The sequence below is a fragment of the Oncorhynchus tshawytscha genome, linkage group LG12, assembly GCF_018296145.1.
Source record: "Oncorhynchus tshawytscha isolate Ot180627B linkage group LG12, Otsh_v2.0, whole genome shotgun sequence".
In the NCBI taxonomy this organism is placed as follows: domain Eukaryota; kingdom Metazoa; phylum Chordata; class Actinopteri; order Salmoniformes; family Salmonidae; genus Oncorhynchus; species Oncorhynchus tshawytscha.
In genome coordinates this window covers 53395599-53420012 of record NC_056440.1, presented here as the reverse complement: position 1 = coordinate 53420012, position 24414 = coordinate 53395599, and the positions used below count along the sequence as shown (strand labels likewise).

The 24414-nt window shown below is 42.8% G+C and overlaps 1 protein-coding gene across 1 annotated transcript in view; it reads left to right on the top strand.

Annotated features, from left to right (window-relative positions):
* The window catches only part of LOC112264030 (sodium- and chloride-dependent glycine transporter 2-like), a 44554-nt gene extending 21650 nt beyond the window's left edge, over nt 1–22904 (top strand). The window contains exons 9-15 of the mRNA XM_024440637.1: nt 679–803; nt 3994–4106; nt 8075–8206; nt 10986–11085; nt 12554–12654; nt 21528–21695; nt 22615–22904. Coding sequence (XP_024296405.1) covers nt 679–803; nt 3994–4106; nt 8075–8206; nt 10986–11085; nt 12554–12654; nt 21528–21695; nt 22615–22770 — 895 coding nt within the window. The 3' untranslated portion in view covers nt 22771–22904. The remainder of the gene's footprint in view (nt 1–678; nt 804–3993; nt 4107–8074; nt 8207–10985; nt 11086–12553; nt 12655–21527; nt 21696–22614) is intronic.
* The last annotated feature ends 1510 nt before the right edge of the window (nt 22905–24414 follow it).

Sequence of the window (24414 nt, the reverse complement as noted above, 5' to 3'; positions counted from 1 at the left end):
AGCAAGAGTTGAAATGTACATTGATTTTCTTTTGAAATAAATCTATCCAGCAACAATTCTGTGACAAGTGAATTTACACCTCACAAAAACAGGGAAATGATGGCTAGAAAAGGGGGAATCCTGAGGTGGGCAGGGCATGCACTTTGCTACGTGTTTATTTCCAATATACGATTGTCATCATAAAAATCTGTCTGCTTCATGTTTTGTTTCTTGCCATGATAACTTGAATGTTGTGATACTGAGTACCGTGACAATAGCACAACATATAAACAAGAAGTAAAACTGCTATAAGCAGAGACTGGCACAGTATACTCTCTCCATTGGTATGAGGCCATAGTATTCTCACTAGAGGGAACTGTTGAACCTCTCCACAAAGTGTATGCATTTGATTAAGACTGCACAGAAGATAGTTAGTTCATTTATTTATTCATTAATTTATTCAATATCACACATGGCAATGGTATATAGATATGTAAAAGATCCTGTAAAACACTTGGAACATCCTTAGGTTCTGTTTTTCAAACGTTTTGACATTTTGACACATAATAACAATTACCAACACATAGCCACTCACTTGTGTGTGATAATACTCCCAAAACATTCCAAGTTCTCCAATACTGTATGTGTCACAGCCCTGTAACATTTACATCCCTTTCTTGTCCCTCTCCTCTTGTTTAGGGACACCATCATCGTGTGCATAGTTAACAGTGCCACCAGTATATTCGCTGGGTTCGTCATCTTCTCCGTCATTGGATTCATGGCCCATGAACTGAAAGTGCCCATTGAGAAGGTGGCAGATGAAGGTAAATTAAACGTTTATATAGGTAAAATCCTTGAAAAATCCAAATACAGATAAAGTATTTGAAATGATTTGGCGCCGGAGGAGATGGCTGCCGTTTTACCGTCTCATAACCGATTGTGTTATTGTGTGTGTTTGTTTTTGCGTTATTTGTAACTTATTTTGAACATAATATTTCTGCCACCTTCTCTTGTGACCAAAAAGAGCTTCTAGATATCAGGACAGCGATTACTCACCTCGTACTGGATGAAGATTTTTTCTTTAACGAGTTGGACGCAAAGGATTTACTTCAGATACCTGACAAGGTCCAAATCACGTGATTCGCATGAGAAAGAGACAGAGATATCAGGGACACAGGTCGGGCTGCCTTGTAAGGATCCGACAGCGAGTGGGTTATCTGCCTCCTACCATCAGTCCTATTAGCCATTATTGGATAAGAAAAATATACGAGCTATGATCACAAATATCCTACCAATGGGACATTAGAAACTGTAATATCTTATGTTTCACCAAGTTGTGGCTGAACGACGACATAGACAACATACAGCTGGTCGGAGTTAACGCTGCATCGACAAGATAGAACAGCCGCCTCTGCTAAGACAAGGGGTGGTTGACTGTGTATGTTTGTAAACAACAGCTGATGCACAAAATCTAATATTAAGGAAGTCTCAAGGTTTTTCTCACCTGAGGTAGAGTATCTCATGATAAGCTGTAGACCACACTATTTACCAAGATAGTTTTCATCTATATTTATCGTAGCTGTCTATTTACCACCACAAACCGATGCTGGCACTAAGACCGCACTCAATGAGCTGCCACATCCACCACTCTCTCCTAGCTCCACCCCCAGATGACGCAGATGCTAAGCTACAGGACTGTTTTGCTAGCACAGACTGGAATATGTTCCAGGATTCTTCCGATGGCATTGAGGAGTACACCACATCAGTCACTGGCTTCGTCAATAAGCGAATCGATGACGTCTTCCCCACAGTCCCCACAAGCCATGTATTACAGGCAACATCTGCACTCAACTAAATGGTAGAGCTGCCACTTTCAAAGAGTGGGACTCTAACCTGGACGCTTATAAGAAACCCAACTATGCTCTCCGACGAACCATCAAACATGCAAAGCGTCAATACAGCATTGAATCGTACTAGACCGGCGGGGCTTGCAAACTATTACAGACTACAAAGGGAAGAACAGGTGTGAGCTGCCCGGTGACACGAGCCAGACAAGCTAAATTACTTCTATGCTTGCTTTGAGGCAAGCAACGCTGAAGCATGCATGAGAGCATCAGCTGTTCTGGACGACTGTGTGATCACGCTCTACGTAGCCGATGTGAGTAAGACCTTTAAAAAGGTCAACATTCACAAGGCCGCAGGGCCAGACGGATTACCAGGATGTGTACTCTGAGCATCCGCTGACCAACTGGTAAATGTCTTCACTGACATTTTCAACCTGTCCCTAACTGAGTCTGTAATACCAACATGTTGGTAGACCACTATAGTCCCTGTGCCCAAGAACACTAAGGTAACCTGCCTAAATGACTACTGACCCATAGCACTCACATCTGTAGCCATGAAGTGCTTTGAAAGGCTGGTCTTGGCTCACATCAACACCATTATCTCAGAAACCCTAGACCCACTCCAATTTGCATACCGCCTCAACAGATCCACAGATGATGCAATCTCTATTGCACTCCACACAGCCCTTTCCCACTTGGACAAAAGGAACACCTACGTGAGAATGCTATTCATTAACTACAGCTCATCATTCAACACCATAGTGCACTCAAAGCTCATCACTAAGCTAAGGACCCTAGGACTAAACACTCTGCAACTGGATCCTGGACTTCCTGACGGGCCGCACCCAGGTGGTAAGGGTAGGTAACAAAACATCCACCACACTGATCTTGAACATGGGGGCCCCTCAGGGGTGCGTTCTCAACCACCTCCTGTACTCACTGTTCACTCATGACTGCACGGCCAGGCACGACTCCAACACCATCATTAAATTTGCAGATGACACAACAGTGGTTGGCCTGATGACCGACAACAACGAGGCAGCCTATAGGGAGGTCAGAGACCTGGACGTCTGGTGCAAGGACAACAACCTCTCCTTCAATGTGATCAAGACAAAGGAGATGATTGTGGACTACAGGAAAAGGAGGACCGAGTACGCCCCCATTCTCATCGACTGGGCTGTAGTGGAGCAGGTTGAGAGCTTCAAGTTCCTTGGTGTCCACATCACCAACAAATTAACATGGTCCAAACACACCAAGATAGTTGTGAAGAGGGCAGGACAACGCGTATTACACCTCAGGAGACTGAAAAGATTTGGCATGAGTCCTCAGACCCTCAAATGTTCTACAGCTGCACCATCGAGAGCATCCTGACTGGTTGCATCACTGCCTGGTATTGCAACTGCTTGGCCTCCTGCCTCAAGACACTACAGGGGGTAGTGCGAATGGCCCAGTACATCACAGGGGCCAAGCATCCTGCCATCCAGGACCTCTGTACCAGGCAGAGTCAGAGGAAGGCCCTAAAAATGGTCAAAGACTCCAGCCACCCTAGTCATAGACTGTTCTCTCTGCTATTGCACGGCAAGCGATACCGGAGTGCCAAGTCTAGGTCCAAAAGACTTCTTAACAGCTTCTACCCCCGAGACATAAGACTCCTGAACAGCTAATCAAATGGCTATCCAGACTATTTGCATTGCCCCCTTTTTTATGCTGCTGCTCTCTGTTAACTCTCTGTTAATTATCTATGCATAGCCACTTTAACTCTACCTACATGTACATATTACCTTAATTACCTCAACGAACCTGTGCCCCCGCACATTGACTCTGAACCGGTACTCCCTGTATATAGCCTTGCTACTGTTATTTTACTGCTGCTCTTTAATTAATCGTTAATTATTTTTTATCTATCACTTATTTTTCTTAAAACTGCATTGTTGGTTAAGGGCTTGTAAGTAAGCATTTCCCTGTAAGGTCTAAACCTGTTGTATTCGGTGAACATTACAAATACAATTTTGATTTGATTTGAAACCCTGGTCTGGTAGGATCAGATAGTGTATGACCATAGACAGATAGACAGATAGAAAGATATCTACAGAGATAGAGAGTGGATTGGCCAGTTAATAGTACTCTTCGATTTTTGCCTCTGATTATCAATCTGATTTAACACTCTCAGGTCCAGGCATAGCATTTGTGGTGTACCCGGAGGCTCTGACCAGACTTCCACTCTCTCCGTTCTGGGCCATCATATTCTTCCTCATGCTGCTGACCCTCGGCTTGGATACCATGGTAACCAACCTTCACTGTGTGTGTGTTTTTGTGTGTGTAGGGCCCTTTCAAGTCTGTTGTATTTTGTCGCCTAATTTTGTTGCCTTCTGTTCATTTCCCCCCCCCCAAAATTTCATTTTCTCTGTGTTGTTTTTGAAGGTTTCAGTTTTTTCCACATTTTTTTCCAGGTTGTCACTCTAAACAAAAAAATTGTCATAGAAAAACAACAACATTTGCATTTTTTGATACAAAAGAATGCTTATAAACCACATCAGGCGACCACTTTTGAGGTCTGGAATATATCTAAGAAATTGACATTTTTGGGTGTAGATACAAGTGTGCAAAGCAAGAGGCTTGTTTGGTTAGCAGTTTCTGTAGCACGCGTTTGCTAAACAAATTGCCACTGGATTGATACAAATAATCATGATATCATTCTGCCAGGTAGGCATAGGCTCCTTTGTAGTTAACATTTAATTGAGAAGGTTTTTGGGAAAGCCTTTGCATCTACGCAGAAGACGATTATCATTATTAGCATCATCGCTAACGGCTTAACAAAGTGTTAGATAGACGCGCACACACAAACATGGGCATTCCAGCGTAGCCTCTTCAGAAAGTTGAAGGAAAATACGAATCACTGATGCATTTTGTTCATGTTCATGATAATCTTGGGCAAATGTATTTATTTTCAAACAAGTTCAATACATTTAGTTGATTTCCTCCTAAGATGAAGATTTTTTAAATTATTGTTGAATTCAGTTTTGATGTCTGGATTCCATGATCCCGTCTTCATTCTCCACATCGCGGATTTTACAGCACCTTGTGTGTGTAGTTGTGTTTGTCAGTCTTCTCCCAAGTTTGATTTCCATGTGGGCCACAAAGGTCCACAAAGCAACATCCAGGCACTCTGGCACCAACATGGTCAATTGAAACCAATAGAAGACAAACTTTTTTGGGTGGAGGGACAACAGAGCTAGGTGGGGGACTGCCCCGCCTAGGGAGTAGGGAGGTGAATAGAGAGAGAAAGAATGAGTGTAGAAGAGAAAGGAGAAGGGGATCCACTTCTGCCCTCATCAACAACTGCCTCTGCGGGGCGTGAACGCTCTAATTGGTGGGATCAATGGCACATGTGGTTTCACTTTGTGTGCGATTTGTGGTGGTTTCTTTTTACACAGCACTCCGCTGCCACTGAACAACTCATAGGGCTTCATGGAAATGAGCTGTTTGCCCTCCGTGGAACTGCAGAAGAGTAGCCCTCTGTATTTACTGCACTCATCCAATCAACCACAAATGAAACCACACAATTTGAATGACACACTATTGAATTACTTGTGCATTGGGCCCTATTTCAGTAGGAAGCCTTCTTTGCTGTCTGTTAGACACAGTATTTTAGTATGAGTTGTGGTAACCGTCGCTAGCATCTGCAGTGTCTATTGTAAAGCAGCAGAGAAAAATCAGCTCTTGTGCTGTCTCTCTCTCTCTCTCTCTCTCTCTCTCTGTCTTTACAGAGCTAACATTTTAAGATCGCTGAGACCTTTTCTTTAAAGCATTAAAGTCTCTCAAGACCATTTAAGACCATGGAAAACACTGGAGGTACATTTCTAAGTCAAACAAATTCAGTCAATCTGTCATGTTTACACCCTAAAATGACCTTCGGTCAGTGTATTAAAAGTTATCTATTAAGACGACAAGATGTCGATAAGATGTTGGTTTGCCTTAGCAGCTGTGGGTCTGTTGAAGCAGGGAAGAGGCTTTGTTGTATTGTTTGTGTGTGTGCATGTTAGTGCTTGGCGGTAATAGACTGGGGATACTGTATTGATGAGAATGTTTTGGGGGAGCTTGGATGGATGTAGAGAAGCAGTCAAGTGGCAGAAAGCTCAGTTCCATTGGGCTCCACTCTTTATCTCTTTCTTTGCTCGATCTGTGTATTCATCCTTCTTTTTTCCTCTGCGCTTGTCCTCTGGCCTCTCGGCCGCTCTTGTCATTTTCTTCTGCTCCCCTCCTCTCTCGTCTGTGTCTCTTTTATGCAGGTGTTCATTCTCTATCTCTGCTATCTTTTTCCTCTCTCTGGTCCCTTTGTCCATAGATACAGTGCCTTGCGAAAGTATTCGGCCCCCTTGAACTTTGCGACCTTTTGCCACATTTCAGGCTTCAAACATAAAGATATAAAACTGTATTTGTTTGTGAAGAATCAACAACAAGTGGGACACAATCATGAAGTGGAACAACATTTATTGGATATTTCAAACTTTTTTAACAAATCAAAAACTGAAAATTTGGGCGTGCAAAATTATTCAGCCCCTTTACTTTCAGTGCAGCAAACTCTCTCCAGAAGTTCAGTGAGGATCTCTGAATGATCCAATGTTGACCTAAATGACTAATGATGATAAATACAATCCACCTGTGTGTAATCAAGTCTCCGTATAAATGCACCTGCACTGTGATAGTCTCAGAGGTCCGTTAAAAGCACAGAGAGCATCATGAAGAACAAGGAACACACCAGGCAGGTCCGAGATACTGTTGTGAAGAAGTTTAAAGCTGGATTTGGATACAAAAAGATTTCCCAAGCTTTAAACATCCCAAGGAGCACTGTGCAAGTGATAATATTGAAATGGAAGGAGTATCAGACCACTGCAAATCTACCAAGACCTGGCCATCCCTCTAAACTCTCAGCTCATACAAGGAGAAGACTGATCAGAGATGCAGCCAAGAGGCCCATGATCACTCTGGATGAACTGCAGAGATCTACAGCTGAGGTGGGAGACTCTGTCCATAGGACAACGATCAGTCGTATATTGCACAAATCTGGCCTTTATGGAAGAGTGGCAAGAAGAAAGCCATTTCTTAAAGATATCCATAAAAAGTGTCATTTAAAGTTTGCCACAAGCCACCTGGGAGACACACCAAACATGTGGAAGAAGGTGCTCTGGTCAGATGAAACCAAAATTGAACTTTTTGGCAACAATGCAAAACATGTTTGGCGTAAAAGCAACACAGCTCATCACCCTGAACACACCATCCCCACTGTCAAACATGGTGGTGGCAGCATCATGGTTTGGGCCTGCTTTTCTTCAGCAGGGACAGGGAAGATGGTTAAAATTGATGGGAAGATGGATGGAGCCAAATACAGGACCATTCTGGAAGAAAACCTGATGGAGTCTGCAAAAGACCTGAGACTGGGACGGAGATTTGTCTTCCAACAAGACAATGATCCAAAACATAAAGCAAAATCTACAATGGAATGGTTAAAAAATAAACATATCCAGGTGTTAGAATGGCCAAGTCAAAGTCCAGACCTGAATCCAATCGAGAATCTGTGGAAAGAACTGAAAACTGCTGTTCACAAATGCTCTCCATCCAACCTCACTGAGCTCGAGCTGTTTTGCAAGGAGGAATGGGAAAAAATTTCAGTCTCTCGATGTGCAAAACTGATAGAGACATACCCCAAGCGACTTACAGCTGTAATCGCAGCAAAAGGTGGCGCTACAAAGTATTAACTTAAGGGGGCTGAATAATTTTGCACGCCCAATTTTTCAGTTTTTGATTTGTTAAAAAAGTTTGAAATATCCAATAAATGTCGTTCCACTTCATGATTGTGTCCCACTTGTTGTTGATTCTTCACAAAAAAAATACAGTTTTATATCTTTATGTTTGAAGCCTGAAATGTGGCAAAAGGTCGCAAAGTTCAAGGGGGCCGAATACTTTTGCAAGGCACTGTATCTGTTGTATGATTGTAATGACTCTCTCCCTCACTGTCATTGACTTTTACTGTTGTCTCACCTCTCTTCCTTGACTTTCCTCTCTTATCGTCCCTCTCTTTCATTTCTCTTTCCCCTATCGCTCCTCTTCCTTTTTTTCTTCCCTCCATCTCGCCTCCCTCCCCTGCTGTCTCCCTACTGTCTCCCCCGTTTGCCTGGTCTCTCCTCTCCTCTCTTCCATCTACCCTCTCCTCCCTCTCTATGCTGTCTCCCCTCCTTTCTCTTATGTCCCAGTTTGCCACCATTGAGACCATAGTGACGTCGGTGTCAGATGAGTTCCCCCAGTATCTGAGAAAGAACAAGCCTCTGTTCACGCTCATCTGCTGTGCCTGTTTCTTCTTCCTGGGATTCCCTATGGTCACAGAGGTACAGAGCACCACGCACACAAACACACCTACACAAACACACACACATGCACACGCACATACATGCTACCACACACACAGGGGGCACACACATCCATACATGCACCCATAGTGCCTTGTGAAAGTCTACACACCGCTTGCACAGTTTTCACATGTGCTGCCTTAAAATTGCATTTAAAAAAGGGATAATATTTTATTTCTTTCCCTACTTAACTACACAACCTGCTCGACATGTTTAAAGTGAAAGAAACATACAGTATGATTTGTTTCTTAATTATTATTTTATTTTAACAAAGATTTCTTGATGGCTTATGTCTTCACACCACAGAGTTAATACTTGGTGGAGGCACCTTTGGCAACAAAGGTTGTTATATTGCTGTCCTTCAATGATTCCTAACCGAATGTATTGACTTTGAGCAATTCTTAGAAAAATAATGGATATACAGTGCATTCGGAAAGTATTAAAAAAACGTTTCAGCCTTATTCTAATATTGATTAAATTGTTATTTTCCCTCATCAATCTACACACAATATGACAAAGCAAACGTTTACTCAGTATTTTGTTGAAGCACCTTTGGCAGCAATTACAGCCTCGAGTCTTCTTGGGTATGACGCTACAAGCTTGGCACACCTGATCCTATCAAGCTCTGTCAGGTTGGATGCGGAGTGTTGCTGCACAGGGTTCAAGTCCGGGCTCTGGCTGGGCCTCTCAAAGACATTCAGAGACTTGTCCCGAAGCCAGTCCTGCTTTGCTTTGGCTGTGTGCTAAGGGTCGTTGTCCTGTTAGAAGGTGAACCGTTGGCCCAGTCTAAGGTCCTGAGCGCTCTGGAGCAGGTTTTATCAATGATCTCTCTGTACTTTGCTCCGTTCATTTTTCCCTCGATCCTGACTTGTCTCCCAGTCCCTGCCCCTGAAAAACATCCCCACAGCATGATGCTGCCACCACCATGCTTCCCCGTAGGGATGGTGTCAAGTTTCCTCCAGACGTGATGCTTGGCATTTAGACCAAATGGTTTCATCAGACTAGAGAATCTTGTTTCTTATGGTCTGAGAGTCCTTTAAGTGGCTTTTGGCAAACTCCAAGCAGGCTGTCATCAGTGGCAGTCAGGGCCATTTAAGATGAGGGAGGGCGATTTCTTTTTCATGAGCATGGCCTTATTTCTATTGCAGCATGTTGGATGACTGTCATTCATATTTCATTCACCCAGTTAAATGTAACAGTGATAGGTTTAGGAAGCTAGCTGTCCTCCAGCTACACCATGGTGCTACCTTACAGAGTGCAGTTGAGGCTACTGTAGACCTTCTTTGCAAAATTGTGTTTTTTAATCAATTATTTGGTGAAGTGATTTATATTCAGTATAGTTTTATCTAAACGTTACATTTTTTAAATGAAATTCACTGAGGAGGATGGTCCTCCCCTTCCTCCTCTGAGGAGCATCCACTGGCTGTCATGTGCATTTTACTGAGGAGTGGCTTCCGTCTGGCAACTCTACCATAAAGGCCTAATTGGTGGAGTGCTACAGCGATGGTTGTCTTTCTGGAAGGTTCTCCCATCTCCACAGAGGAACTCTGTATCTCTGTCAGAGTGACCATCGGGTTCTTGGTCACCTCCTTGACTAAGGCCTTTCTTCCCCGATTGCTCAGTTTGGCCTGGCGGCCAGTCTTGGTAGTTCCAAACCTCTTCCATTTAAGAATGATGGAGGCCACTGTGTTCTTGGGGACCTTCAATGCTGCAGACATTTTTTGCTATCCTTCCCCAGATCTGTGCCTCGACACAATCCTGTCTCTGAGCTCTACAGACAATTACTTCGACCTCATGCTTGGTTTTTGCTCTGACATGCACTGTCAACTGTGGTACCTTATATAGACAGGTGTGTGCCATTCCAAATCATTTTCAATCAATTGCATTTACCACAGGTGGACTCCAATCAAGTTGTAGAAGCATCTCGATGATGATCAATGGAAACAGGATGCACCAGAGCTCAATGTGTTTTTGCTTTTTCATTGTGTGATATTGTGTGTAGATTGTTGATAAAACCATTTTTTTATCCATTTTAGAATAAGGCTGGTAACTTAACAAAATATGGAAAAAGTCAAGGGGTCTGAATACTTTCTGAATGCACTGTAAGTTGCCCTAAGAGTTGGTTCAATCTTATTCAAAATGATTCACTGTTGTTATTGCTGCCAAAGCCGCATCCACCAAGGGGGTGTGAAGACATACGCAATCAAGACATGTTTTTAAAAATGCATTATTAACTGAGAAGATGTTTTATCATTTGGAGAATGCTAGAAAATATGGAGCAGGTTGCATAGCTAGGTAAGTTGGATAAAAATTATAATTTAATTTTAGGGCAGCAGAAGGTGAAAACTGCAAGGGGTGTGTAAACTTTGACGAGGCACTGTATGTGTGGCCACACACACACATTGTATTTTAAACTAGGCAAGTCAGTTAAGAACAAATTCTTATTTCAATGACGGCCTACAAGCAGTGAGTTAACTGCCTTGTTCAGGGGCAAAACGACAGATTTTTACCTTGTCAGCTTGGGGACTCGATCTTGCAACCTTTTGGTTACAAGTCCAATGCTCTAACCTCTAGGCTACCTGCCGCCTCATTACTGATGATGCGTCCCAAATATCACCCGATTCCCTATACAATGCAGTATTGCACTATTTAACGGATAGGGTGCTATTTTGGATGCACCTGAGAGACCCCCCCCCATCACTGGATCTGCATCACTGGCTTACGTTGTGTGTACAATTTGTGCATGTGTGTTTAACAGAATGGGATGTACATGCTCCAGTTGGTGGACACGTATGCTGCCTCTTACTCTCTGGTCATCATTGCCATCTGTGAGCTAATCGGAATCTCCTACTTCTATGGTGAGTAGTGGAATAATTATAAGTAAATTACTTTTGAACTTTTGTTTACCTGACCATAATAAACTTGCTCTCTGGTAGCTCCAGTTGAAGTTGCTCTTCGGTGCAGATCTACGATCAGCTTACCCTCCCTAAATCCTAACTGTGGTCCTGTGTGGCTTAGTTGGTATAGCATGGCACTTGCAACGCCAAGTGATGTGGGTTTGATTCCTGCTGGGGCCACCCATACGAAAAATGGATGCACTCATGACTACTGTCGCTTTAGATAAAAGTGTCTGTTAATGGAATAAATTATTATTATTTTTATAAACATTGGGAAAAATATTGCAAAACTTCAAATCGTTGTCCCTGCAAATTCATTCCACTCTTACCTCACTTTATCAACATCAGAATCAGATAAGCCATTCATCAATATTGATTGCCATTTTGTCTTGGCTAAACAACATAAACACAGAAAGCACATGTACAAGAATGAAACAGGACTTATAGTGTGTGGTGCTTAGGTTGTCAAACCATGGTGGCTGTTTGCAATTCAAATGAGGGAGTTGTTAATAAACAATGGATGTTGTAGTGTATTTATCTGCAAATAAACACGTCTCCATTATCACAGACCTGATACCTGTTTTTTAGTTATATGGTCTATGAAAAAACAGGATTCATGAGTAGGTCTAGAGCTGGGTTTTTTATGGTGAAAATGTACAGTGTTTTTACCCACTATCCATTTCACATATAAAATAAGACTGTCAAAAAAGAGAGAGAAAAAATACAGGTTTTGTCTCCGTGTAAATGAGCAATAAGAGGCTCCAGACCCGGTGCCTTTGTTGCCCTTAAGCACAGATCTTGGTTCAGCTTAAGCCTTAAATCCTTGTCCTATCTGCTATGAGTAAAAACACCAAACAGACCTTAGATCAGTGTCTAGGGCACACTTTATCCCTCTCTGACAGGGGGCTCAAGCACTTCTCATTCTGACCACTAGATGTCTTTGTTACCATTCTAGTGGACCAATGATCAGGTCTGAAGCAGACCTGTACATACTGTTCTCCAATTAGTCACAGCATCAGCAGAGGTGGTTCCAGTGAAATTATTGTGTGGCTTGTGACTCGTCTCTTGCCAAGTTTGTCGATCAATACACTGACAACAATTGTGACAATTGTCAAGCCACATTGTTTTGGAGGATAATAAATGTCCCAGGTTCTCCCTGGGAAGGGATGTGCCTTGTAGGGGGCCTGTGTGGAGCTCTCTTGTCTGGAGCTCTGGGTGAAACTGGTTCACTCTCTGGGCACGTCCCAAATGACACCCTGTTCCCTATATAGTGCACTACTTTTGACCAGATGCTTATACAGATAGGGAATAGGGTGCCATTTTGGATGGAGGTTCTGTGTGTCAGATTGACTCTACTCCCCTCAACCCCTCAATCGAGCATTCGATTTAACTGACTCTCCCTCTTTTCCCTCTATTCCCCTTTTCCTAGGCCTGCAGAGGTTCTGCGAGGACATTGAAATGATGATTGGCTTCCAACCAAACCGCTTCTGGAGAATCTGCTGGGCCTTTGTGACTCCAACCATTCTGACTGTATGCGTTTGTGTCCGATCTATACGGAATAGGGTTTAGATATTCACAGGCGCACTAGCACACTCACTCACTCACTCACTCACTCACTCACTCACTCACTCACTCACTCACTCACTCACTCACTCACTCACTCACTCACTCACTCACTCACTCACTCACTCACTCACTCACTCACTCACTCACTCACTCACAGGTACAGACACACAGATATGTGCATACACACACATAAGCACAACACACCTACTAAAGTGTTTCCCTTTTCACTGCAGCCTTTTCAAATTTAGGGGCCAAAATCAATTTACAGAAGCGAGTGTTTTCCAAGAAAGGGAACAAAGCGAAAATAGTTTTCCCCAACTGAAACGGAAATTGTTTTCCTCACTTTTCACCATTATAACAAAGGTTGTTTGTGCTATTCGAAATGCTCCACTCCTATAGCCTATATAATGTTGTCATAACTGTGACAAAACAGATGCAGTGAAGGTTGGTGACTTGAAAAGTTGAGGAGGTTGGGAGACCCATGGTGTAGGCACGTACTTCACAGAGACGACAAAGCGTGTTTCAAAAATCGTCAAAGACGAATTATTTTAACCTAAAACGTTTAATTAAGACATTTGTAGTAAAATATTACGGGGAATGGGAATGAGAGGGCTACTTGAACAGTGTTTGGAAGGGATCACAGCAGTGATTGAATCAGGGTATGAGGCATAAGTTGAGGTGTTCAGAGGCTTCAGTGCAGGACAGGCTCATCATGGATGCATGTTGAAGAAGAGCTCAACCCATCCACTGAGGGCAGGACAGGATTTGACTGGGAAGACAAAAAAACAATAGCATAACACATTTAGACAAAAGAGCTAAGAATGAGTTAGTCCAAGCAGGGAGTAAAATCATTCTACATTGGTATTTATCCAAACATGAGGGCTACTTACACAGTGTTGGGAAGGGATCACAGCAGTTATAAAATGAGGATATGAGGCCAAAACAATCCCTGGTGCACAGAGTTTTTACTTATCTGGTAACTTAACCTAGCCAGCCCAACTTGGAATATAAACCAAAATTGAGCACATTCAGATTTTCTCTTGACACCAAAACATTGACTATAACATAGTATACATAACGTTACCAATTTGTTTGCCCTGAACAGATAGACAAGGTTCACAGGCTGTATGCACTTGCTTTTTAAAAATTAGCCTACTGAAAAATCATCTTGTTTTTCCTAGGCTGCTGCAACATTTATATAAAGAGTTTTTGCTTGTGTCTGTCGGGAGTTATGTGTTATCACGTTTGCTAATTAAATACCGGAGGATGATGCGATGGAAGTTTATTCAGACAGAAGAAATTCCCATATGCTCAGCAAATAAAGCAATGTAACATGCAATTATCTCTGCAAGCTCCTTGTAGTTGCCCTTTTTAGTGGAACTTTAGTGGATATCCACTATATTGTTGTTAGCGTTAGTCATTCTGGTGGAGAAAACTGCACTCTGGTAGCTAACTATTTGCTATTGAAATTAGCAATGCAAATGTAAATACATTACAGTTGTGGCCATAACTTTTGAGAATGACACAAATATTAATATTCATAAAGTCTGCTGCCTCAGTTTGTATGATGGCAATTTGCATATACTACAGAATGTTATGAAGAGTTATCAGATGAATTGCAATTAATTTCAAAGTTCCTATTTGCCATGCAAATGAACTGAATCCCCCAAAAACATTTCCACTGCATTTCAGCCCCGCCACAAAAGGACCAGCTGACATCATGTCAGTGATTCTCTCATTAACACAGGTGTGAGTGTTGACGAGGACAAGGCTGGAGATCACTCTGTCATGCTGATTGAGTTTGAATAACAGACTGGAGGCTTCAAAAGGAGGGTGGTGCTTGGAATCATTGTTCTTCCTCTGTCAACCATGGCTACCTGCAAGGAAACACGTGTTGTCATCATTGCTTTGCACAAAAAGGGCTTCACAGGCAAGGATATTGCTGCCAGTAAGATTCTCCTAAATCAACCATTTATCGGATCATCAAGAACTTCAAGGAGAGCGGATCAATTGTTGTGAAGAAGGCTTCAGGACGCCCAAGAAAGTCCAGCAAGCGCCAGGACCATCTCCTAAAGTTGATTCAGCTGCGGGATCGGGGCACCACCAGTACAGAGCTTTCTCAGGAATGGCAGCAGGCAGGTGTGAGTGCATTTGCACGCACAGTGAGGTGAAGAATTTTGGAGGATGGCCTGGTGTCAAGAAGGGCAGCAAAGAAGCCACTTCTCTCCAGGAAAAACATCAGGGACAAACTGATATTCTGCAAAAGGTACAGGGATTGGACTGCTGAGGACGGGGGTAAAGTAATTTTCTTTGATGAATCCCCTTTCCGATCGTTTGGAGCATCCGGAAAAAAAGCTTGTCTGGAGAAGACAAGGTGAGCGCTACCATCAGTCCTGTGTCATGCCAACAGTAAAGCATCCTGAGACCTTTCATGTGAGGGGTTGCTTCTCAGCCAAGGGAGTGGGCTGACTCACAATTGTGCCTAAGAACACAGCCATGAATAAAGAATGGTACCAACACATCCTCCGAGAGCAACTTCTCCCAATCATCCAGGAACAGTTTGGTGACTAACAATGCCTTTTCCAGCATGATGGAGCACCTTGCAATAAGGCAAAAGTGATGACTAAGTGGCTTGGGGAAGAAAACATTGATATTTTGGGTTCATGGCCAGGAAACTCCCCAGATCTTAATCCCATTGAGAACTTGTGGTCAATCCTCAAGAGGCGGGTGGACAAACAAAAAAAAACAAATTCTGACAAACTCCAAGCATGGATTATGTAAGCATGCTAGGGCGGATTGCAGAGGACTTGAAAAAGAAGGGTCAACACTGCAAATATTGACTCTTTGCATCAGCTTAATGTTATTGTCAATAACAGCCTTTGACACGTATGAAATGCTTGTATTATACTTCAGTATTCCATAGTACAATCTGACAAAAATATCTAAAGACACTGTGGAAGGACCACCAGAGGGCAGGCTGGGCTCATGGATAGTAGCCCAACAAGGCATGGGAGACAAGGTAACCAGAGGCAATTAAGCACAGCTGACGGTACTAATGACATACTCTCCTTCCCCTATAAGAGAGAGAATGGAACCAGCAGAGAGGGGGGAGAACTATCTCTGGAAGATGGCCACCGAGAGAGAGGAGCTATCCAGGAAGAACCAAGACGGTGACAATCCCGTGACTTTTTGTTGTAGTTTAAAGATAATCCTATTGTGTTCCTGTTTCATCTGGAGAAGAAGATGTATGTTTTTCCTTGGAAGATTTTCATTGATTATGTTGGAGTGTTTGTGTTGACCAAATGCCCTCAATAGAGAACTGTGTTCAATCAAGAAAACCAACTCCTGACTCGTTTATTCCACCTTCCCGCTTTAGAGTGAAGCCCAATTACTTGGTCCGCTCACAACACTGAAGCAGCAAACTTTGTGGAACTTAATATTTGTGTCATTCTCAAAACTTTTTGCCACAACTGTACACTAATGCGACACAAAAATAAACAGCTTGGAAAATTCCATACAATTATGTCATGGCTTTAGTAGCCTCTGATAGGATAATTGACATCATTTGAGTAAATTAGGGGTGTACCAGTGAATGTATTTCAAGGCCTACCTTCAAACTCAGTGCCTCTTTGCTTGACATCATGGGAAAATCAAAAGAAATCAGCTAAGACCTCAGAATACACAATTGTCCACCTCCACAAGTCTGGTTCATCCTTGGGAGCAATTTCCAAATGCCTGAAGGTACCACTTTCATCTGTAAAAACAATAGTATGCAAGTATGAACACCATTGGACCACGCAGCCGTCATACCCGCTCAGGAAGGAGACGCGTTCTGTCTCCTAGAGATAAACGTACTTTGGTGCGAAAAGTGCAAATCAATCCCAGAACAACAGCAATGGACCTTATGGAGATGCTGGAGGAAACAGGTACAAAAATATATATTTCCACAGTAAAACGAGTCCTATATCGACATAACCTCAAAGGCCGCTCAGCAAGGAAGAAGCAACTGCTCCAAAACCACCATAAAATGCCAGACTATGGTTTGCAACTGCACATGGGGACAAAGATGTACTTTTTGGAGAAATGTCCTCTGGTCTGATGAAACAAAAATTGAACTGTTTGGCCATAATGGCCATCATTATGTTTGGAGGGAAAAGGGGGATGCTTGCAAGCCGAAGAACACCATCTCAACCATGAAGCACGGAGGTGGCAGCATCATGCTGTGGGAGTGCTTTGCTGCAGGAGAGACTGGTGCACTTCACAAAATAGATAGCATCATGAGGGAGGAAAATTATGTAGAGATATTGAAGCAACATCTCAAGACGTCAGTCAGGAAGTTAAAGCTTGGGCGCAAATGGTTCTTCCAAATGGACAATGACCCCAAGCATACTACCAAAGTTGTGGCAAAATGGCTTAAGGATGACAAAGTCAAGGTATTGGAGTGGCAATCACAAAGCCCTGACCGCAATCCTATAGAAAATTTGTGGGGAGAACTGAAACAGCGTGTGTGAGCAAGGAGGCCTACAATCCTGACTCAGTTACACCAGCTCTGTCAGGAGGAATGGGCCAAAATTCACCCAACTTATTGTGGGAAGCTTGTGGAAGGTTACCCGAAACATTTGATCCAAGTTAAACAATTTAAAGGCAATGCTACTAATTGAGTGTATGTCAACTTCTGACCCACTAGGAATGTGATGATAGAAATAAAATATGAAATATAATCATTCTCTCTAACATTTCACATTCTTAAAATAAAGTGGTGATCCTAACTGACCTAAGACAGGGAATTTTTTAATAGGATTAAATGTCAGGAATTTTGAAAAACTGAGTTTTAGTGTATTTCGCTCAGGTGTATGTAAACGTCCTACTTCAACTGTACCTCCATCTCCTGATTTGAATAATATCTGAGGATGTGCATCATTCCCCTTTACAGTGGCTTGGGTAAGTATTCACCCCCTTGGCATTTTTTCTATTTTGTTGCCTTACAACCTGAATTTAAATAGATTTTTGGAAGGTTTGTATCAGTTGATTTACACAACATGACCACCACTTTGAAGATGCAAAATATAATTTATTGTGAAACAAACAGGCATTAAGACAAAAATAAACAGAAAACTTTAGCGTGCAAAATGTTCACCCCCTAAAGTCAATACTTCATAGAGCCACTGTATGCAGCAATTACAGCTGCAAGTCTCTTGGGGTATGACTCTATAAGCTTGGCACATCTAGGCTCTGAGATTTTTAACCATTCTTCAAGGCAAAACTGCTCCAGCTCCTTCAAGATGAATGGGTTCTGCTGGTGTGCAGCAGTTTATTAAGTCATACCACAGATTCTCAATTGAATTGAGGTCTGGGCTTTGACTAGGCCATTCCAAGACATTTAAATGTTTCCCCTTAAACCACTCAAGTGTTGCTTTAGCAGTATGCTTAGGGTCATTGTCTTGCTGGAAGGTGAACCTCCGTCCCAGCTTAAATCTCTGGAAGACAAACAGGTTTCCCTCATGAATTTTCCTGTATTTAGCACCATCCATCATTCCTTCACTTCTGACCAGTTCCCCAGTCCCTGCTGATGAAAAACATCCCCACAGCATGATGCTGCCACCACCATGCTTCACTGTGGGGATGGTGTCCTCGGGGTGATGAGAGGTGTTGGGTTTTCGCCAGACATAGCGTTTTCCTTTATGGCCAAAAACCACTTTCTTCTCATCTGACCAGAGTACCTTCTTCCATTTGTTTGGGGAGTCTCCCACATGCCTTTTGGCGAACACCAAACATGTTTGCTTTTTTTCTTTCTTTAAGCAATGGCTTTTTTCTGGCCACTCTTCCATAAATCCCAGCTCTGTGGAGTGTACGGCTTAAAATGGTCCTATGGACAGATACTCCAATTTCCGCTATGGAGCTTTGCAGCTCCTTCAGGGTTATCTTTGGTCTCTTTGTTGCCTCTCTGATTAATGCCCTCCTTTCCTGGTCCCTGCCTGGTCAACAAACCCTCTCTTGGCAGGTTTGTTGTGGTGCCATATTCTTTCCATTTTTAAAAATGGATTTAATGGTGCTCTGTGGGATGTTCAAAGTTTCAGATATTTTTTTATATCCCAACCCCGATCTGTAATTCTCCACAGCATTGTCCATGACCTGTTTGGAGAGCTCCTTGGTCTTTATGGTGCCGTTTGCTTGCTGGTGCCCCTTGCTTAGGGGTGTTGCACCACTTTTCCATATTTTTTTTTGTTGCATTTTTTAAAAACAAGTTATTGTTTTCATTTCACTTCACCAATTGTGACTATTTTGTGCAATATGTCCATTACATGAAATCCAAATAAAAATCTATTTAAATTACAGGTTGTAAAAACAACAAGGGGGATGAGTACTTTTACAAGGCACTGTAAGACAATTAGAAACGTATCAAGATACATGGGCTCCAATACGATGCACGAATCGTACCTTTCAGTTTGAAGCGATTCGATGCGATTCCTTTTGATTAGAGGAACGAATCAATGTGATTCAGTTCGATGCTATATGATTCAATGCACTAACACTTGTTGCATTGACACATTCATTTTCTGTTTTCTAAATTAAAATCTTCTGCTGATGGAGCTCATGATCTGGGCCTCTCTGAGCAGGATCTGTCTGAGCTTACTTGTGTGTAAAGATGGTGCATCTACCACCCCACTATCAGACCACTTTTGATCTGAAATCACCATCTCATTTTACCAGATTAAAAGAGTTTGAGCTAATAATGTATCAATATTTATCTTAAAAAATTAGCAATGACATAGCCAATGAATAAATAGCACCATTTTAGGTTTCACCCCTGTCTCAAAATTTCATAATTTAGACCATTTTACAGAGTGCTTCTCCTCCCACTTCGACCATGTAGTGATTCCTGTCTTAGTTATGAAATGATCAACTTGATCCGGTATATCTAAACACTGGTTGTTTAAAGCACAACTATTACAACTATTTATTTATTTTGTAAAAATAAAAATAAAATCGAATGTTAGCCCTGATCAGCAGGTAGGCTATAGCCAGATGAGTTAGGCTACTTTTATTCCGGTAAAACACATTTTTCAACAGCGCATTTGTTAACAATCACAGACCAAATTACATTTGTTGTCACTCGACTAATAAAGCCTTATATTGCACAAGCCATTTCAGAAGCATTTGAATGTGCAAGATCAGAAATACGCAGAATAGGCCGGATCGGTTTGGGTTCCTGCGGACCAATGCACTCATATCTTAAACATTTGAACTGGGGCCGATGCATATCGGTGCTCAACCAGGTATCCCCTGATACAAGTAAGTATTCGACGTCCATCCATGGCTGAGGACATTGGGAGATAACGTGAAAACCGGCCACTAAGGGCAACAGTGAGCGCTGCTACCTTTTGCTAGGGCGTTGTCGATGGATGGGGGATGAGCAGAAGCCTCTGCCTCGGATTCCGAAGGTTGCAAGTTCGAATTCAGTGATGGGAAGTTGTTTTTGCGATTTTTGTTTTAAGCCTATCCCACAGAGTTAATGCCTAACCTTAAGATTTTGGAGTGAATGACTAAACTTAACCTTAAACACTTTTAACTTTGACGTTTGTAACAACTTCAACATTTTAAGTTTGAGAAACATGGATGAACGTTTAATTCTGACGTGAGACTATGAGAGGTAGTTGGAATTGCTACATCCCTAATAATATCAGAAAAATGCTCAACTATTACAACCTCAATCTCAATCTATCCAACGATGTCACCAACTCACCAAGCTTCTAAATCACACATAAGTAGTACTAAGTTCATTCTCTGATCCTTTGATTGGATGGACAACAAGTTAGTTCATACTGCAAAAGCTTTGATTGGTTGCAGGACATCCTCTGGAAGTCGCCATAATTACCCTTTAGGTCTATGGATGGGGCTGAGGAGCCTCCTAGGTTTTGTATTAAAGTAAATGTAACCAGAGGAGGGATGATGGCCCATGTTGACTCCAAGGCTTCCCACAGTTGTGTCAAGTTTGCTGGATGTCCTTTGGGTGCTGGACCATTCTTGATACACACAGGAAACTCTTGAGCGTGAAAAACCCAGCATCGTTGCCTTACTTGACACAAACCGGTGCGCCTGGCACCTACTACCATACCCTGTTCAAAGGCAGTTAAATATTTTGTCTTGCCCATTTTCCCTCTGAATCGCACAGATACACAATCGATGTCTCAATTGTCTCAAGGCTTAAAATTCCTTCTTTAACCTGTCCCTTCTCCTTCATCTACACTGATTGAAGTGGATTTAACAAGTGACACCAGTAAGGGATCATAACTTTCATCTGGTCAGTCTATGTCATGGAAAGAGCAGGAGTCCTTAATGTTTTGTGGGGCTCAGTGTATGTTTCACCACATTGGAAGGTGTTACAGTGGCATTACTAGTTTGCTAGAATGTCTCTTGCAGTAACAGCTGAGCATAACTGACAAACGACACTCCTATAGCTCGAGCGTACTGCTCTCCCCAGTCAGTCTGCCCCTCTATAGGTGGTTACAAATTACCCAGGGACCTCTGTGATGCAGAGTGCATGCCTAATCTTGTCCTCCTCTTCTTTCTCCTCTTCTCCCTTTTCCCTTCTTCACCCCTTACCCTCCTCATCTTACCCTCCTGATCCTTCCTTTCCTTATCTGTTAATAGTCTTCTTCCTGTTTTTGATCACTCTCTTTCTTCCACCTCCTCCTTCACTTCCTCAGCTCACTAATTCACTCTCTTCAGTCCTCCTCCGCCTCATTCACTTCTCAATCTCCCCTCCTCTCCTCCTTGATTCTACTCTCTTTCCTAAACCTCCTCTCCTCTCCTTTTTCTCCTCTCTCTCCCTGCAGGGTATCCTGGGGCTGAGTCTGTACCAGTGGAAGGTGATGACCTATGAGGACTACACCTACCCCCCCTGGTCCATGGTGATGGGCTGGCTGATGGTGGTGTGTTCTGTCATCTGGATCCCAATCATGTTTGTCATCAAAATGTACTTGGCCCCAGGCAGCTTCATGGAGGTATATATGGGACACAATACCACACACATGCACACATGTACTGTAAGCCTGTTTGAATATCCCATAAATACACTTCAGACCTATGCGGATCTGGTACTTTTTCTTTATTTTCCTGGATAGTCACCCATTTAAATGTCCTGGGGTAAAGACATTTTTTTTGAACTGTAAATACTTATGTGTTTTTAGCAGATGTAAGCAACATTTACATTTTGTCTGTAGCATACAGAAGTTGTTTTTTTTGCATTTAATGCACGTCTATGTTTGATATTGCCTGTTCTGTTGACAACTCTGAGGTTTGTATCTTTGGGGTTCTACTGTAGTATAATAATATTTCTTTGCACATCTCACACAGGTTACATAAACAAACGGTCCACACAATCCCTCTGCAATATGACCTTCCTGTCTCCCTATGGGCCCTTGTCAAAAGTAGTGCACTAAATAGGGAATAGGGTGGCATTTGGCATGCACACAGAAGTGTTTGATGTCAGCGATACATTTTCTAATGTGCAGTAAAGTGAAATATCAGCCCTGGTCCACTGATAACTGGTGGCGGATCGGCACAGGACACACAGACACTTAGCCGTCCCATGCTGTGCTTGTTGACGTTCCCTACATCACACATTAATTAAAGTGTTTGAGCTGTGTGTGCGTGCATGTGTACGCAACTGTACTCACATACAGTAAGTCTGAGCAAAATCTCCTGTATGTTCAATCAATATTTTCTATAAAGGTCTGATGCGTTTAGACATTTCAGTGTTACGAACAACTGCCATTCCCAACATTTTCATATCTCTCAACACGGTCCTACTGTAATTTATTCTACCCAACTCTACCCTTGACCTTGCGCAACTTGATTGATTCTATTATGTTATATTTTAAAACAAGTGTGTGACTCTTCCCCCCCTGCTCCCCTCCACAGCGTCTGAAGCTGGTGTGCTCCCCTCAGCCCGACTGGGGTCCCTTCCTGGCAAAGCACAGAGGGGAGCGCTACAAGAACATGATGGATCCCCATGGATCCAACTCCCTGGGCCTCAAACTGCCCCCAAAAGATTTCCAGCTGGGCACCTACCAGTAGCAGCCTCCACTACTACCACCACCACCACCACATTAGCAGGGGCACCGGGGGAGAGAGAGAGCAGCAGCCTACCACTGCCCTCTCCTCCACCTATTCCTTCTCTTTTTCCTATTCTCCACTTCACTTCATCTCTCCTTTCCTTCCTCTTTCCATTCAATGTGGGTGCGAGAAAAGCAAGAGAACACATCCTCTACTTTATTTCCCGGTTCTACTCTCCTGCTCCCTTCTTCTTTCTCCTCCACTCTATAGCAAAGTGGGGCTGCCCTCCTCTCCAACATTGCTTTCTCTGGCAGGCACCCATACCATACCCTGCCCTTTCTCTCCCTAACCCCTGACCTGAGCATGGTCTGTCCTCTGCCTCCTGCCCATGCACAGCCATTACTCCAGAACCCTTTCTTTCTGAGGGGATCTCTATTCCAAAAGAAAAATGTGTACTGTGTCACAATGTTGCAATGGCAATATTCGACTGCACATGACAAAAAAAATATAATCAAATTGTATGTGTCACATGCTTCATAGACAACAGGTGTAGACTAACAGTGAAATGCTTACGGGTCCTTTTCCAACAATGCAGAATTAAAGATAAAAAAGTAATAGAAATAGTGACAAGGAATAAATACACAGGGATTAACGTATAACAGTAACGAGTTAAAGTAAAATGGCTATGGAGTACCCGTACCAAGTCGATGGGTACCTATAGGTAGGGGTAAAGTGACTGTGGCATCAGTATGCATGTGTGCGTGTGTTATGTGTGTGTGTGCATATGTAGTGTGTCTGTGTGTGTTGGGGTGCCAGTGTAAGTATGTGTGAGTGTGGGTAGAGTCCAGTGTGTGTGCATAGCCAGTGCAAGAGTCACTGCAAGAGAGTTAGTGCAAAAAAGGGTCAATGCAGATAGTCCGGGTAGCCATTTAGCAGTCTTGTTCATCAGTCTTATGGCTCGGGGGTAGAAGCTGTTCAGAGTCTTGTTGATTCCAGACTTGATTGATTCCAGACGGTAACAGTGCACTGTTACTGCTTTCCGTGTGGAAGCAGAGAGAACAGTCTATGGCTTGTGTAAAGTCTTTGACAATTTTTTTATCCTTCCACTGACACCGCCTGGTGCAATGGTCCTGGATGGCAGAGAGCTCGGCCCCAGTGAAGTACTGGGCAGTACTCACCACCCTCTGTAGCGCCTTGGGGTCGGGCGCCTTGCAGATGCCGTACCAAGCAGTGATGCAGCCAGTCAAGGTGCAGCTGTGGAACTTTTTGAGGATCTGAGGGCCCATGCCAAATCTTCTCAGCCTCCTGATGGGAAAGAGGCATTGTCGTGCCCTCTTCACAACTGTGTGGGTGTTTGTGGACCATGTTAATTCCTTAGTGATGTGTACACAGAGGAACTTGAAGCTCTCGACATCTCCACTACATCTGGACTACTCCTTATGGAGGTGTGTGTGTGTGCATGCGTGTGTGTGTGTGTGTGATTGTTTTATTCTTCTATCTTTGTGTATAGTGATAATGAAAACTTCTCCACAAACAAAAAGGCACAAAAAATACAATTGACAGACTGAGAAACATTGGTATTCATCAGACTCTGACCTATGGCACATTATGATATATATAATTTTTTTGCTTTTATAAAATAGGCAATACATGTAAATTAAACTA